This window comes from Ahaetulla prasina, chromosome 7, assembly GCF_028640845.1.
Source record: "Ahaetulla prasina isolate Xishuangbanna chromosome 7, ASM2864084v1, whole genome shotgun sequence".
NCBI lineage: Eukaryota > Metazoa > Chordata > Lepidosauria > Squamata > Colubridae > Ahaetulla > Ahaetulla prasina.
In genome coordinates, this window is record NC_080545.1 from 7478294 (window position 1) to 7493957 (window position 15664).

Genomic DNA, 15664 nt, shown 5'->3' on the forward strand with positions numbered 1-15664 from the left:
CGTTCCACACGGCAGCTAAACCTTTCAAAGAACCAGAAGTCAAGCGAAATGGATATTCTGAATAAATCTAAAAGGCACAATCTACAAGGATTTCTGCTTTGTGGAAATATTGGATTTGGAGCTTCTCATAGACGTTGTCCACTGGTCTTTCGAGCCTGTGTTAGACTGAAGCTGATCTGGAACCATTACTGAAGACACGTGGTCCATCTGCGTTGGTTCCTTGAGAAACGTAGAATCATAGGACTGGAAGGAATCTTGCAGGTCTTCAAAGCCAATCTTTTCTTTTAAAAGCATTTTTTTTTTGCCTTTAAAAGAAAAAAAAAGCCTCTGACAATCAGGCAACTCAGCTGGGATCGCCAGAGCCTTTTAAAGGCACTTTTTCTACGACCTCTTCAGCCGAAGAGGTTGTAAAAAAATGCTTTTAAAAGGCTCTGACGATCCCAGCTGAGCCCCACGATTATCAGAGGCTTTTTTTAAAAAAACGTTTAAAAGCATTTTTTCAGCCGAAGAAAAAATGCTTTTAAAAGTAAAAAAAAAAAAAACCTTTGATGAGCGCATGGCTCAGCTGGGCATAGGGGAGGGCAGGGATTTTTGCTACAGGTTCTTTGAACCACCCGCCGCCATCGCTACCGGATCGAGCGATCCGGTCCGAACCGGGAGCGTTTCACCCCTGGTCCTTGGCTTACAACAGTTCATTTAGTGACCATTCAAAGTTACAACAGCACTGAAAAATGTAACTGATGACATGTTTTTCACATGACCGTGGCAGGATTCCCATGGTCATGTGATCAAAATTCAGGCACTTGGCAGCAGGCACCCGTTTATGGTGTGCCCTGTGGGGGGGGGGGTGTCACGTGATCCCCTTTTGCGACCTTCTGACAAACAAAGTCAATGGGAAAGCCAGATTCACTTAACAACTGTATTATTGACTTAACAACTGCAGTGATTCACTTAACGACGGTGGCAAGAAAGGCCGTAAACTGGGGCAAAACTCACTTGTTTCTTTTAAGCAGCATTGATTTTTAAGCTCACTTGTGGTCATAATTCAAAAACTACCTGTATTTGGATGGGAAAAAATCTGGATGGGTGTAGATTAGCAGCAGAGTAAATGTATTTCTTTGCTGAAAGTCTGCGGAGATTTTTAATCATCCAGGTCATGGTTGTCTCAAAGGTGCTTTTTTCAGGGGGCAACTGGACTTTCTTGTTTTTCTTTGAAGACGTTTTGCTCCTCGTCCAAGAAGCTTCTTCAGCTCTGGCCGGATATTGGGGAAAGGAAGGGTTTATATTCCTTGCAGATAGCTGGTCATTTGCATCTTTTTAAAGAGTTGTTGAGGCCACTTGGAGGTTTAGCTGTGTCCTCAGGGTCACCTGAGTGCTGAAATGATCCCTGTAGTCTTCCATTTTTCTGGAAATCCATTTATATTCCCACACCATTTGAAGGGTGTTCATCCCAAATTGCATTGCTAAAAGTCTTTTCTTTGCTGCTAATTTTAAGGCTTCAGCAGTGTAGATACAATAACCTTACTTGAATAAAAAGAACTATTTGTCCAACATAGCAAAACATGATTGCCAACGTCCAATGATGGATATGGCAAGAGGAGGAGGAGGAGGAGGAGGAGGAAAGAGGGAAGAAGAAGAAGAGGAGGAGGAGGAGGAAGAGGAGGAGGAGGAGGAGGAGGAGGAGGAAAGAGGGAAGAAGAAGAAGAGGAGGAGGAGGAGGAAGAGGAGGAGGAGGAGGAGGAGGAGGAGGAGGAGGAGGAAATAGATAGATAAAGATGAAGATGGAATAAAGAAGAGAGAGAGAGAGATGAAAGAAAGAAGAGGAGAAGGAGAGAAGGAGGAGGAGGAGAAGGAGAAGAAAGATAGATGATAGCTAGAGATAGATAGATAGATAGATAGATAGATGATGAGATAGATAGATGAAGATAAAAGAAAAGGAGGAGGAGGAAGAAATAGATAGATAAAGATGAAGATGGGATAAAGAAGAGGAGGAGGAGGAGGAGGGAAGAAGAAAGAGAGAGAGAGATGAAAGAAAGAAGAGGAGGAGGAGGAGGAGGAGGAGGAGGAGGAGGAGGAGGAGGAGAAGAAGAAGAAAGATAGATGATAGAGATAGATAGATAGATAGATAGATAGATAGATAGATAGATAGATAGATAGATAGATGAAGATAGAAGAAGAAAAAGGAGGAGGAGGAGGAGGAAATAGAAAGATAAAGATGAAAATGGAATAAAGAAGGAGGAGGAGGAGGAAGGAAGAAGAAGAGAGAGAAGAAGAAGAGGAGGAGGAGGAGGAGAAGGAGAAGGAGAAGGAGAAGGAGAAGGAGAAGAAAGATAGATGATAGAGATAGATAGATAGATAGATAGATAGATAGATAGATAGATAGATAGATAGATAGATAGATAGATAGATAGATAGATAGATAGATGAAGATAGAAGAAGAAAAAGGAGGAGGAGGAGGAGGAAGAAGAAATAGATAGATAAAGATGAAAATGGAATAAAGAAGAGGAGGAGGAGGAGGAAGGGAAGAAGAAAGAGAGAGAGAGATGAAAGAAAGAAGAGGAGGAGGAGGAGAAGGAGGAGGAGGAGAAGGAGAAGAAAGATAGATGATAGAGATAGATAGATAGATAGATAGATAGATAGATAGATAGATAGATAGATAGATAGATAGATAGATAGATGAAGATAAAAAGAAAAAGGAGGAGGAGGAAGAAATAGATAGATAAAGATGAAGATGGAATAAAGAAGAGGAGGAGGAGGAAGGAAGAAGAAGAGAGAGAGATGAAAGAAGAAGAGGAGGAGGAGGAGAAGGAGGAGGAGGAGAAGAAGATAGAGATAGATAGATAGAAGATAGATAGATAGATAGATAGATAGATAGATAGATAGATAGATAGATAGATAGATAGATGAAGATAGAAGAAGAAGAAGGAGGAGGAGGAGGAAGAGGAGGAGGAGAAATAGAAAGATAAAGATGACGATGGAATAAAGAAGAAGGAGGAGGAGGGGAAGAAGAAGAAGGAAAGAGAGAGAGTTGAAAGAAAGAAGAGGAGGAGGAGGAGGAGGAAGAGGAGGAGGAGAAGCAGAAGCAGAAGCAGAAGCAGAAGCAGAAGGTGAAGATGAAAGAGGAGAAGAAATGAGCTGCTTTCTCTTGCTTTGAGATGCTCAGTTCACAGGGAACACTAACAGGAAATGAATCTCTGGTAATAGTTACTATAAATGTCCATATAAATCCCAAACCCGCAAACCTGGTCTCGGGTTCCACCGCTTTCTCAAGTGTAAAGAACAATGAAACCCATTTATACCTTTGGCTCTGCTCCAATCCTTCAGGATGAAAGAACGGGCTCAAATTAAGTGGACCTGCCTGATATTTTTTTTTTCTTTTTTCTTTTTGAAAGAAGCAAACCTTTCCCTTTTCTCACCATTATAACCGGGAGGTACACAAAAAGGACCTTGATGGTTCTAATCTTTGAAACCATTGACCTGGAGAAAGCCAGATAGCTGCCTTAATATTTTAACTCTTCTGTCAAAATTGTGGTTGTGGTGATAGAGGAGTCGAGAGTTTTGTTTTTTCCTTGCCAAAAAGTGTGAAAATGGAGGAGGAGGAGGAGGAGGAGGAAGGTCATCCCAGGAGAATAAAACCCTCTAGTTTCAATATTATATTCCTATTCCGTTTGATCTTCAGAAGTAAAGGTAAAGATTCCCCTCGCACATACGTGCTAGGCGTTCCCGACTGTAGGGGGCGGTGCTCATCTCCGTTTCAAAGCCAAAGAGCCAGCACTGTCCGAAGACGTCTCCATGGTCATGTGGCCAGCATGACTCAACCCCAAAGGCGCACGGAACGCTGTTCCCTTCTCACCAAAGGTGGTCCCTATTTTTTCTACTTGAATTTCTTACGTGCTTTCGAACTGGTTGGCAGAAGCTGGGACAAGTAATGGGAGCTCACCCCGTTACACAACAGCACTAGGGATTCGAACCGCTGAGCTGCTGATCTTTCGATTGACAAGCTCAACGTCCTAGCCCCTGAGCCACCGCGTCCCTTTGATCTTCAAAGGTGGTAATACTTAATTAGGGCTTCACTCAACTGTGCTCTTCAGGATACTAAGTTATGTTTTAAAGCACACCCTGTTATTTATTCTCAAGGCTTCGAGTGGTTTAAAAGATGAAAAACAGCTACCAGAAGGACTCGTTTGCCAGAGAAATGGTGGATCCTGGGAGTAACCAGTACGTGGTTGCCCGACCAGTTTATTCCGATCTATCCTTTGACGAAGAACACCAGAAGGTCCACAGGCACCATAAAACCTTGGCGGATCATCTCAGATTATGCTTTAGGTAAGAGGCTCGCTTTTCTAACGTCGGGCGATAAAACAATTGCGGGTTGATCGTTGTTCGGGTTTTTCAAATCGGGTCGGTGCAATTGTGCGGTGGTTAAGTTGGGTGAAGATTTTCTTTGAACCGATTCGCCCATGGACATAAGCCATGGTTTCAGCTTGGGTTTGCTTCACCAAAATAGAATTGGCTGGATTGGCACAGAAGACACAGAAATAACCTACAGGCGACAATGTCTGGATTCATACGGCACGTCGTAGTCCAACGAAGCAACCTTCGTGTTTAGAACAGAACATGAATCGAACTGGGTGGGTGGTTAATACAATATTGTGGCTTAAGAATAGAATAGAGTAGGATAGGATAGGATAGGATAGGATAGGATAGGATAGGATAGGATAGGATATGGTAAGGTAGGGTAGGGTAGGGTAGGGTTGGGTAGAATAGAATAGAATAGAATAGAATAGAGTAGAGTAGAGTAGAGTAGAGTAGAGTAGAGTAGAATAGAATAGAATAGAATAGAATAGAATAGAATAGAATAACAGAGTTGGAAGGGACCTTGGAGGTCTTCTAGTCCAACTCCCTGCTTAGGCAGGAAACCTTACACCACTTCAGACAAATGGTTATCCAACATTTTCTTAAAAACTTCCAATGTTGGAGTATTCACAATTTCTGGAGGCAAGCTGTTCCACCGGCTAATTGTTCTAACTGTCAGGAAATTTCTCCTTAGGTCTAAGTTGCTTCTCTCCTTGATTAGTTTCCACCCGTTGCTTCTTGTCCTGCCTTCAGGTGCTTTGGAGAATAGCTTGACTCCCTCTTCTCTGTGACAGCCCCTCAAATATTGGAAAGTTGCTATCATGTCACCCCCTAGTCCTTCTTTTCTCTTCTCTTAGACTAGACATACCTACTTCCTGCAACTGTTCATCGTACGGTTTAGCCCCCAGTCTTCTAATCTAATCAGTCCCCTAAATACAGTTGCGGTTGTCTCAGCTAGCATAGCCCATATCAGTAGTAGAATATCTGAAGGATTCTAGGATGTTCTCTTTGATATAACACTTTTTCCGTGAAAAATGTTCGTATTCGAACTGTTGCATTGATGCTTCGTTGTCTTTTCAGGTGTACTCCACAAAGAGTCAAAAATGCTGCTCTTCACTTGTTCCCGGTGGCTTCCTGGTTACCTGCATATCAGATCAAGAATTGGCTTCTTAGCGACATCGTTTCGGGGATTAGCACAGGATTGGTCGCCATCTTACAAGGTAGCTGTTTTAAGTTCTGGTTAATAAATGTGTGTGTGGGTGTGGGTGTGTTTCTGCATGAGATACTGTCCTCACCACCTCAACTTACGGCCGCGAATGACCTCAAAATTTATCTTGCCTAAGCAAGAGGAAGTGAGTTTTTAAGTGAGTTCTGCCCCATTCTGCGACCTTTCTCGCCACTGTTGTTAAGTGAATTCTTGCAGTTAGGTGAGGTTAGGTTAGTACAGGGGTCTGCAAACTTGGCTCTTTTAAGACTTGCAAAGCTGGCTGAGGAACTCTGGGAGTTGAAGTCCAGAAGTCTTAAAAGAGCCAAGTTTGCAGACCCCTGGGTTAGTATCATGGTTGTTAAGTGAATCTGGCTTTCCCATTGACTTTGCTCGCCAGAAGGTCTCAAAGGGGGATGACGTGACCTCCCCAGGACACTGCAACTGTCATAAGTACATGCCAGTTGCCAAGCTTCTACATTTTGATCACGTGATGCTCGGGATTGCTGTAACAGTCATGTGAAAAACGGCCATGTCACTTTTTCCCAGTGTCATCGTAACTTTCAACGGTCACTAAGCAAATGGTTGTAAGTCGAGGCTTATCTGTACTTTTTCACTCGTATTATTATTAATTTTTTCATCTTTTCCTGAAGGCTTAGCATTTGCTTTGTTGGCAAACGTCCCTCCGAGTTATGGACTCTACGCAGCCTTTTTTCCCGTGGTTGTATATTTCTTCTTTGGCACTTCCAGACATATATCGGTCGGTAAGTTGAACTAAATTCCGGTTGAACTTGGGCCGAAGTTTTAAATTAGCCTCACAATAGAACATGCTCCGCCGAACTGATGCTCAAATGACACAGTTTATGATCAAGTGCAGCCGAGGAGAACCATAAAATATGGGCTCAGGGGTCAGCACGAACTTTTTGTCATAATCACGTACAAGTAAATCACGTAAATTCTAAATTTTAATTCTGGCCAATTTAATAAGTCTTTTAATAGTATTTTAATTGTATTTATAGTTTATTATGTATTTTTACCTGGCTGTGAACCGCCCTGAGTCCTTCGGGAGAAGGGCGGTATACAAATTTAAATAAATAAATAAATAAATAAATAAATAAATAAATAAATAAGGCAGGCATCATAAATATGTGGCATAGGGTGATTTTTATGAGGGATTATCAAGCACGAAAAGGACCTAAAATTCGATCAAATATAGATGTGCTTCAGTGGCGGGCTGCTACCGGTTCGCACCGGTTCAAGTGAATCGGTAGTTGCGGCGGCGGGAGGCTCCGTCCATCCGTCCGGACATCATCAAATACAATCTGCGCATGCACAGAAGTGAGGCGCATGCAAGTGAAGTGGTACCAAAGGTAAGTGAAACTCACCTCTGATGTGCTTGCACAGAGCAATATCATGTCTCGATGAAATGTCCTATTTGCTTTCATTCAGGGAATGATTCCATGCAGGTTATACAAAGCCTATTTTAACCTTTGAATTGTAGAGCAAGTTGTGCTTGAGCGATTGGCGCATCTGAGAGGAGGTAGATACGGCTTACAGCAGGGGTGAAATCTACTTACCTTCCTTACAGGCTCGGAGGTGCACACGCCTTGCGTCACATGCACACACAGACCTTCTGCGCATGCGCAAAACCTTCTGCACATGCGCAAAACATTCTGCGCACGTGCAGAAGGTAAAAAACACATTACTTCCTGGTTAAAACCAGGAAGTCATGACACCAAGGCAGGCAGGCAGAGCTTTGCTCCGCCATCGCTACTGGATCGCCGGACTATTGGCCACGATCGCTACTGGATCGCGCGATCCAGTCCGATCCAGTAGCATTTCACCCCTGGCTTACAGATAGTCTGCCACTTATGAACGGTTTGCTTAGTAACCATTCAAAGTTTTAATTGATTCAAAAAAGGAGGGTGGGACTGATGACCTGGATTTGAAGTTCCAACTGTTGAGCTACCTCCATGGTCAAGGGCCCAAATGTAGGATGCTCAGTCACATTTATGGGCGTTTGCAATGTCCCGTGGTCATGTGACCATGTTTTATGATGGTTTTTGCTGAAACCTGGCACTTTCTTTTGGGTTTTGGCAAAACGGCATCATAGCAAACCATTGGTTTGCTTAACCATGATGGCTTAATGACTGTGGTTAAGCGAACCAATAGTCTGGAAGATGGAAGGGCAGATGAGAAATGTGGAGACTCTAGAAAGAATGCAGAGAAGAGCAACAAAGAGGATTAGGGGACTGGAGGCTCAAACATATAAAGAACAGTTGCTGGAATTGGGTATGTCTAGTTTGATGAAAAGGAGGACTAGGGGAGACATGACAGCACTGTTCCAATAAAGGAGACAAGCTATTCTCCGAAGCACCTGAGGGCAGGACAAGAAGCAATGGGTGGAAACTAATCAAGGAGAGAAGCAACCCAAAATTAAGGAGAAATTTCCAGACAGTGAGAACAATTCATCGGTGGAGCAACTTGCCTCCAGAAGTTGTGAATGCTCTTGGATAACCATTTGTCTGAAGTGGTGTAGGGTTTCCTGCCTGGGCAGGGGGTTGGACTAGAAGACCTCCAAGTCCTTTCCAACTCTGCTGGTCCATTCTTGTCAAAAGAAGAGAACCAGACCAAGATGGTTAGATATAGTGGGCATGAATGCCCCATGGGGGACTTGACGAAGGAGAACATCTACGAGAGTCAACGAATGACTCTCCATAATCCATCATCCTGTTCAGGATTGCAATCGCTTCATTAGTGATAGAAATTTATTATTTATTTATTTATTCTGTCAAACACAACAATATATATGAGTATAAGCATGAAATAACCATACGAATTGGGAACATTAGGACAGGGACGGTAGGCACGTTGGTGCTCTTATGCACGCCTCTTACAGACCTCTTAGGAATGGGATGAGGTCAACAGTAGATAGTCTTTGGTTAAAGCTTTGGGGATTTTGGGAAGAGATCACAGAGTCAGGTAATGCATTCCAGGCATTAACAACTCTGTTACTGAAGTCATATTTTCTACGATCACTCCCCGATCTCCGGACCTTCTGACGCGAGCTCAAGACCCTATTGTTTCATTGCGCAAGGCTGGCCTAATGTGTAATGTGTTGTTTTTAATTGGGGTTTTATTATTTGATTTTAAAGATCCTTAATTGTTAGCCAAAATTTAATTAGATTTTTATATTATTTTTAATTTATTTATGACTATTGTGAATTCTGTTTTTATGCTGGCTGTGAACCGCCCTGAGTCCTTCGGGAGAAGGGCGGTATAGAAATCTAATAAACCTAAACTTAAACCTAACCTCCACAATCAAGATTGGAGCGGTTAACATTAAGCTTAAATCTATTGTTTGCTCGTGTATTGTTGCAATTGAAGCTGAAGTAGTCTTCGACAGGAAGAACGTTGTGGCAGATGATTATATGAGTTAAACTCAGGTCATGCCGAAGGCAGCAGAGTTCTAAATTTTCTAAACCCAGGATTTCAAGTCTGGTGGCATAAGGTATTTTGTTGTAATCAGAGGAGTGGAGAACTCTTCTTGTAAAATATTTCTGGACACGCTCAATTGTATTAATTGTATTAATGTCCGAAATGTGGTGTGGTCGGGTGGTGTAGAAATCATGGGAACTGTGTGATAGCCAGATCGTGTAAAGTCAATCATGTCGCGCAGGACCTTTCCCCATCCTGAGTCTGATGGTGGGAGGAGCAGTTATCAGCATGGTCCCGGATGAACCTGGGAACACCAGCGAAGCAACGAACAATTCATCGCTAAACCAGGAGAGGGTCATGGTGGCCGTATCCGTCACTGTTTTGGCAGGCATTTTTCAGGTAAGCGTTTTCTGTATGAATGTATCCTCTTTTTTTTTTTTTTTTGCATTTAAAACTATCCCAAAGCGGTAACCAATTGTCCGAACCAGTGGTGAAATCTGAACCGGTTTACTATCAGTCCGCTGTCTGTGCATGCGGGCTGCGCGCACAATGCACCAAATGTGAGGTGCGTGTGCACACAGTGCACACCAAAAGGAGGCATGGGGTAAGTAGAAGAGCCCGCACGGAGGAGGGGGAGGATAAACTGTGGCGTGCGATCTTTTTTTTTTACTTTTAAAAGCATTTTTTTTACAATCTCTTCGGCAAGGAGGCTGTTCTGTCTCTGTCCTGGAGTAACGAGCTGGCCTACAGCCAGTGGATACACGGCTCCTATCAGTCCTGGCCGAGAAAACGCAGCTGCCTGCCAAAAAGTTCAAACAGATTAAGACTTCAGCTCACTTCCACACAGTTCAGCTAATTTGCTTCCCGTGGAACTGAGAGCAGTTCCAAAGCTCCTTATATATCCTGTGGGGTGGGGCTCCTGCCCCACCCTTCCCTTTGATGACGCCGCCTCTCTAATCTTCTGAAGCGCGGGTCGATCCAGACTTGATTATTATTATTATCAGCTGCGTCTGAACACGTAGCCTGGGGAAGGGAGGAATCGGGGGTTTTCGCCTCATTACGACCTCTGACTGTCCTGGTTCTGGCTCCTGGAGCCGGGCCAAAGGAATCGGTGCTTCTGAGATAAGCCTTACCGGGCCTTCCCCCTCACTCTCGGAGTCACTTTCGGGCATGGGGCCAGGTTCAGGGGCTGGAGCCACAACAGAGGCGTTATGGCCCCCCCTCCCCCCGGTGACCCATTTTGACTGGCAGAATGCTGCAGGATGCTGACTGCTGTCCCGCCCCTGGCCATGCCCGCCTGACCACGCCCACCCAGACGGTCATTCGGGCAGAGAACCGGTTGTTAAATTATTTGAATCCCACAACTGAACTAAGGGTTCTGCAACCTTTTCTCTGCATTGTAGTTACTACTTCTGCTGAGGACAAAACAGGAAGATTTCATGATGCTACCTAAAAGACACGCCTCTGAGCTAAAGAGGAGAAGGATAGGACCATGTCTGGACCAGGGGTGAAATGCTCCCAGTTCGGACTGGATCGGCCAATCCAATAGCAGTGGTGGCGGGTGGTTCGGAGAACCGGTAGCAAAAATCCCTGCCCACTCCCCCCACACCGCCCATGCCCAGCTGAGCCGCGCGATCGTCAGCCTTTTTTTTACTTTTAAAAGCATTTTTTTCCTCTTCCTCTTCCGCTGAATAGGTTGTAAAAAAAATGCTTTTAAAAGGTAAAAAAAAGGCTCTGACGATCCCAGCTGAGCCGCACGATCATCAGAGTCTCTTTTTTTACTTTTAAAAGCATTTTTTTACAACCTCTTCCACCGAATAGGTTGTTTTCAGTTTTTCCTGAATAACCATCAAGATCCTCGTTTCTTTTTTCCTTCCCTAATGTCCGTATTCTTCTGTTCCAGTTAGTCCTGGGTGCTTTACGCTTCGGCTTCATCGTCATCTATTTATCTCAGCCATTAATCAGTGGATTTACTACAGCTGCTGCAATACACGTTTTTGTGTCTCAGCTGAAGTTCATTTTTCAACTACCGGTGGAGCCGTTTAATACACCACTGGGACTCATTTGGGTGAGTGTTGCAAACCCCGAACCCTTATTTCTCAGGAAACGTCTCCGATTTGTTATTACGCCTTGTTGTCGTTGTTTTTCAAGTACAGGCCGTTGTCAGCTTACAACCGTTTGTTAGTGAAGTTACAACGGCACTTAAAAATCAATTTATGACTGGTTTTTTTTACAACAATTGCAGCATCCCTCTTTGGACACTTGGCAACCGGCAGGTACTTATGACGGTTGCAGTGTCCCGGGGTCACGTGATCCCCTTTTGTGACCTTCTGATAAGCAAAATCAATGGGGAAGCCCGATTCACTTAACAACCATTTTTAATATTATAAAACACATGTAAAGGATACGAATAAAAGAAAATATTAGGGCAGGGACGGTAGGCACGCTGGTGCTCTTATGCACGCCCCTTACAGACCTCTTAGGAATGGGGTGAGGTCTGCAGTAGACAGTCTAAGGTTAAAGTTTTGGGAAGCCGTACGGGTCTGGATGGGGAGAAACAGGCTCAAGCTCAATCCCTCCAAGACAGAGTGGCTGTGGATGCCGGCATCCCGGTACAGTCAGCTGCAGCCTCGGCTGACTGTTGGGGGCAAGTCATTGGCCCCAATGGAGAGGGTACGCAACTTGGGCGTCCTCCTGGATGGACGGCTGTCTTTTGAAGATCATTTGACGGCCGTCTCCAGGAGAGCTTTTTACCAGGTTCGCCTGGTTCACCAGTTGCGCCCCTTTCTAGACCAGGATGCCCTATGCACAGTCACTCATGCTCTCGTGACATCTCGTCTGGACTACTGCAATGCTTTCTACATGGGGCTCCCCTTGAGGAGCACCCGGAGACTCCAGGTAGTTCAGAATGCAGCTGCGCAGGTGATAGAGGGAGCCCCTCGTGGCTCCCATGTAACACCTCTCCTGCACAGACTGCACTGGCTGCCTGTGGTTTTCCGGGTGCGCTTCAAGGTTTTGGTAATGATCTTCAAAGCGCTCCATGGCATAGGGCCGGGTTACTTACGGGACCGTCTGCTGCCACCGAATGCCTCCCACTGGCCCGTGTGATCTCACAGGGAGGGACTCCTCAGGGTGCCGTCGGCCAGGCAGTGCCGACTGGCGACGCCCAGGGGAAGGGCCTTTTCTGTGGGGGGTCCCACCCTCTGGAACGAGCTTCCCCCAGGACTTCGTCAACTTCCGGACCTTCGGACCTTCCGCCGCGAGCTTAAGACACATCTATTTATCTGCGCAGGACTGGACTAGATTTTTTAAATTTTAAATGTCTAAATTTTAGATTTGGTTTTAAATTGGGTTTTATTATTTATATTTCTATTTTAAATATTTGGCCTATATAATAAGTTTTTTAGATTAATGTTTTACTTTGTATATTTATGTGTTTTTATATGGCTGTACACCGCCCTGAGTCCCTAGGGAGATAGGGCGGTATAAAAGTATGAATAAAAAATAAATAAAAAAAGTTGGGGAAGAGACCACAGAGTCTGGTAATGTATTCAGGGTATTGACCACTCTGTTGCTGAAGTCATGTTTTCTGCAATCGAGTTTGGAGCGGTTTACCATGAGTTTGTGTCTATTATTTGCTCATGTATTGTTTTGGTTGTAGTCATTGACAGGTAGGATATTGTAGTAGATAATTTTATGTACTAGGCTTGGGTCAGACCGAAGACGGCGAAGTTCTAAGTTGTCTAAGCCCAAAATTTGGAGTCTGGTGGCATAAGGGATTTTGTTGCTACCATGTTCCTAACTGAACAACGGCATGGATTTCACTTAACAACCGTGGCAAGGAAGGTTGTAAAACGGGGCTATACTCACTTAACAACCAGGCTGTTTAGCAATGGGCATTTGGGGCTCAGTTGTGGTCATAAGCCGAGGACTCCCCACAACCACGACAAAAGCTCTTGGCTATTCAAGTGCTTTTTCCAATGTAAAAACTATTGTATTGATCCGAGCCTTTTTTTTTTTTTGACAAATTGAAATCTATGGCCTCTATTAATATGTGATTGTAAAAGTCGATATGATCCTTAAACTCATTAATGTTTGGCTCAAGATTGCCTTGAATATTTCACAGAGGAATCAGAAATATATACCTTGTTTTCCATTATTATACTCAAACCATTAAGGTCATTATTTTAATTTTTTTTTTGGTCTGGTTAATTGTGTCCAATTCTCAGAAACTGCCTGGAAAGGTCCTTGCAATTTTTTTAACAAGGTTTTTCGGAAATGGCTTGCCATTGCCACCTTCCTAGGGTTGACAGAGAGTGACTGGCCGAAGGTCACCCAGTTGGCTTCATACCTAAAGCGGGACTAGAACTCACAATCTCCCAGTTCCCAGCCTGATGCCTTAATCACTACACCAAACTGCCTCCCTGATCGTGATTACTATATGGATAAATCAGTGATGAAATTTGTTATTACCAGTTCTGTGGGCGTGGCTTCGTGGGGGTGGGTGGGTAATGTGACAGGGTGGGCGTGGCCAACTTTTTTTTTTTAACTTTTAAAAGCATTTTTTCTACAACTTCTTCCGCCGAAGCGGTTGTAGAAAAAAATGCTTTTAAAAGGCTCTAGCGATCCCAGCTGAGTTGCCGGATCGTCAGAGGCTTTTAAAAGCATTTTTTTTTTTGCCTTTAAAAGAAAAGAAAAGCCTCTGACGATCCGGCAACTCATCTGGGATCGTCAGAGGAGCCTTTTAAAAGCATTTTTTCTACAACCTCTTTGGCCGACACTTCAGAACACAATTTGTGATGCTGTTTTCTCATTTGCAACTACGCCGTCTTAATACCCAGCCCTTTCTTCCTTTTTAACAGACCCTGAAAAGTATATTTGAGCAAATCACCGATGCCAACATCGCGGATTTAGTCACCGCGCTCATTATCTTAGTTGTTGTGAGTGTGGTCAAGGAACTCAACGACCGTTACAAAGCCAAACTCCCGGTACCGATTCCTATTGAAGTCATTGTGGTAAGAATGCCTTCGTTTCTTTTGCGAACTAAAAGGTAAAGGTAAAGGTTCCCCTCGCACATACGTGCTAGTCATTGCCGGCTCTAGGGGGTGGTGCTCATCTCCATTTCAAAGCCGAAAAGCCAGCGCTATCCGAAGATGTCTCCATGGTCATGTGGCCGGCATGACTCAACACCAAAGGCGCACGGAACGCTGTTCCCTTCCCACCAAAGGTGGTCCCTCTTTTTTCTACTTGCATTTTTACGTGCTTTCGAACTGCTAGGTTGGCAGAAGCTGGGACAAGTCACGGGAGCTCACCCCGTTACGCGGCAGCACTAGGGATTCAAACCGCCGAACTGCCGACCTTTCGATCGACAGCTCAGCAGTCTTAGCCCCTGAGCCACCGGGTCCCCCTATTTTAGAATTAAAAGTAGACTATTGTAAATTTTAAAAAATTAGATATTTTGGGTTCTGTTCACATCTAACGTTTGTTCAAATAGCAGCATCTTCAGCTGGGACCAAGTTAAAAAAAATAATCAAGATGGCGGCCACAATCACATGGCTGAAGGTTTTTGCTTAATATGAAGCACACAAGAAAAAGAATGACATGTTTCTACATGTCCGCCATCTTGATTTCTGTGAAGTGACTGCCTGTGGAAGGAGAAAAAAAAAACCAGAATTTTGTCACTTTCCACATCTAGAACCAAGCTATAAGAGTATAAATAAAAGTTGGGCTCCTTGGCGCTCTCAGAACTTGGTTGTTTTCATAAAGACGTTTCATTACCCAACTAGGTAACATCATCAGTGAAAGGGGTTAGAGAAGTTATTGTCACTTTGAATGGACACTAATCCGCATACATTAAAATGAAATGAGTTGGGTTTGCTTTCTGTTTTGTACTCAAGTGGTTTGCCCTGTCAGTGTTGATGGGAGTATTCTTGGTGGTCCCTTAATTAGGCCATTGTTTACTGTTAGCTTGTTTGTCTGAGCTGGTAGCTTCTTGACTGGAGTACCGTTTACTTCTTGTTTGTTGGCTTAGTATTAGAATAGAATAGAATAGAATTTTTTATTGGCCAAGTGTGATTGGACACACAAGGAATTTGTCTTGGTGCATATGCTCTCAGTGTACATAAAAGAAAAGATACGTTCATCAAGGTACAACATTTACAACACAATTGATGATCAATATATCAATTAGTCTTGGTGTTATAAAATATAATTGCTACCAACCCGCCTTCCATTGAGGACCTGTATACTGCACGAATCAAGAAGAGAGCCATGAAAATATTTACAGATCACTCACATCCTGGACATAAAATATTTCAACTCCTACCATCAAAACGACACTACAGAGCACTGCACACCAGAACAACCAAACACAAGAACAGTTTTTTCCCGAAGGACATTGTTAAGTTCGGGAAGTAACGAGGCTGGAGACCAGGGTAGTGACAACAGCTCTTTAATATAGGGTGAACCCAGCAACTGGCTGGGAGAAAAACCTCTCCTTTTATACAGTTCTACTGGAGGCTTCGTCCAATCAGCAACGTGCTGGTTTCCCGCTCAAATATTTAAAGGCACAAACATAAATACATAACACTCCTCCCCTCCCAGAAAACACTTTGCCTCTATTTACATATTTATTTACATGTTATTTTTCGACGTAGTCACGCAAAT

The 15664-nt window shown here is 43.8% G+C and overlaps 1 protein-coding gene across 1 annotated transcript in view; it reads left to right on the forward strand.

The window, feature by feature from the left end:
- Positions 1-4195: 4195 nt before the first annotated feature.
- The window catches only part of SLC26A3 (solute carrier family 26 member 3), a 36536-nt gene continuing 25067 nt past the window's right edge, over positions 4196-15664 (forward strand). Inside the window, exons 1-6 of the mRNA XM_058190488.1 lie at positions 4196-4326; positions 5437-5576; positions 6214-6324; positions 9240-9397; positions 10902-11066; positions 13861-14013. Coding sequence (XP_058046471.1) covers positions 4196-4326; positions 5437-5576; positions 6214-6324; positions 9240-9397; positions 10902-11066; positions 13861-14013 — 858 coding nt within the window. The remainder of the gene's footprint in view (positions 4327-5436; positions 5577-6213; positions 6325-9239; positions 9398-10901; positions 11067-13860; positions 14014-15664) is intronic.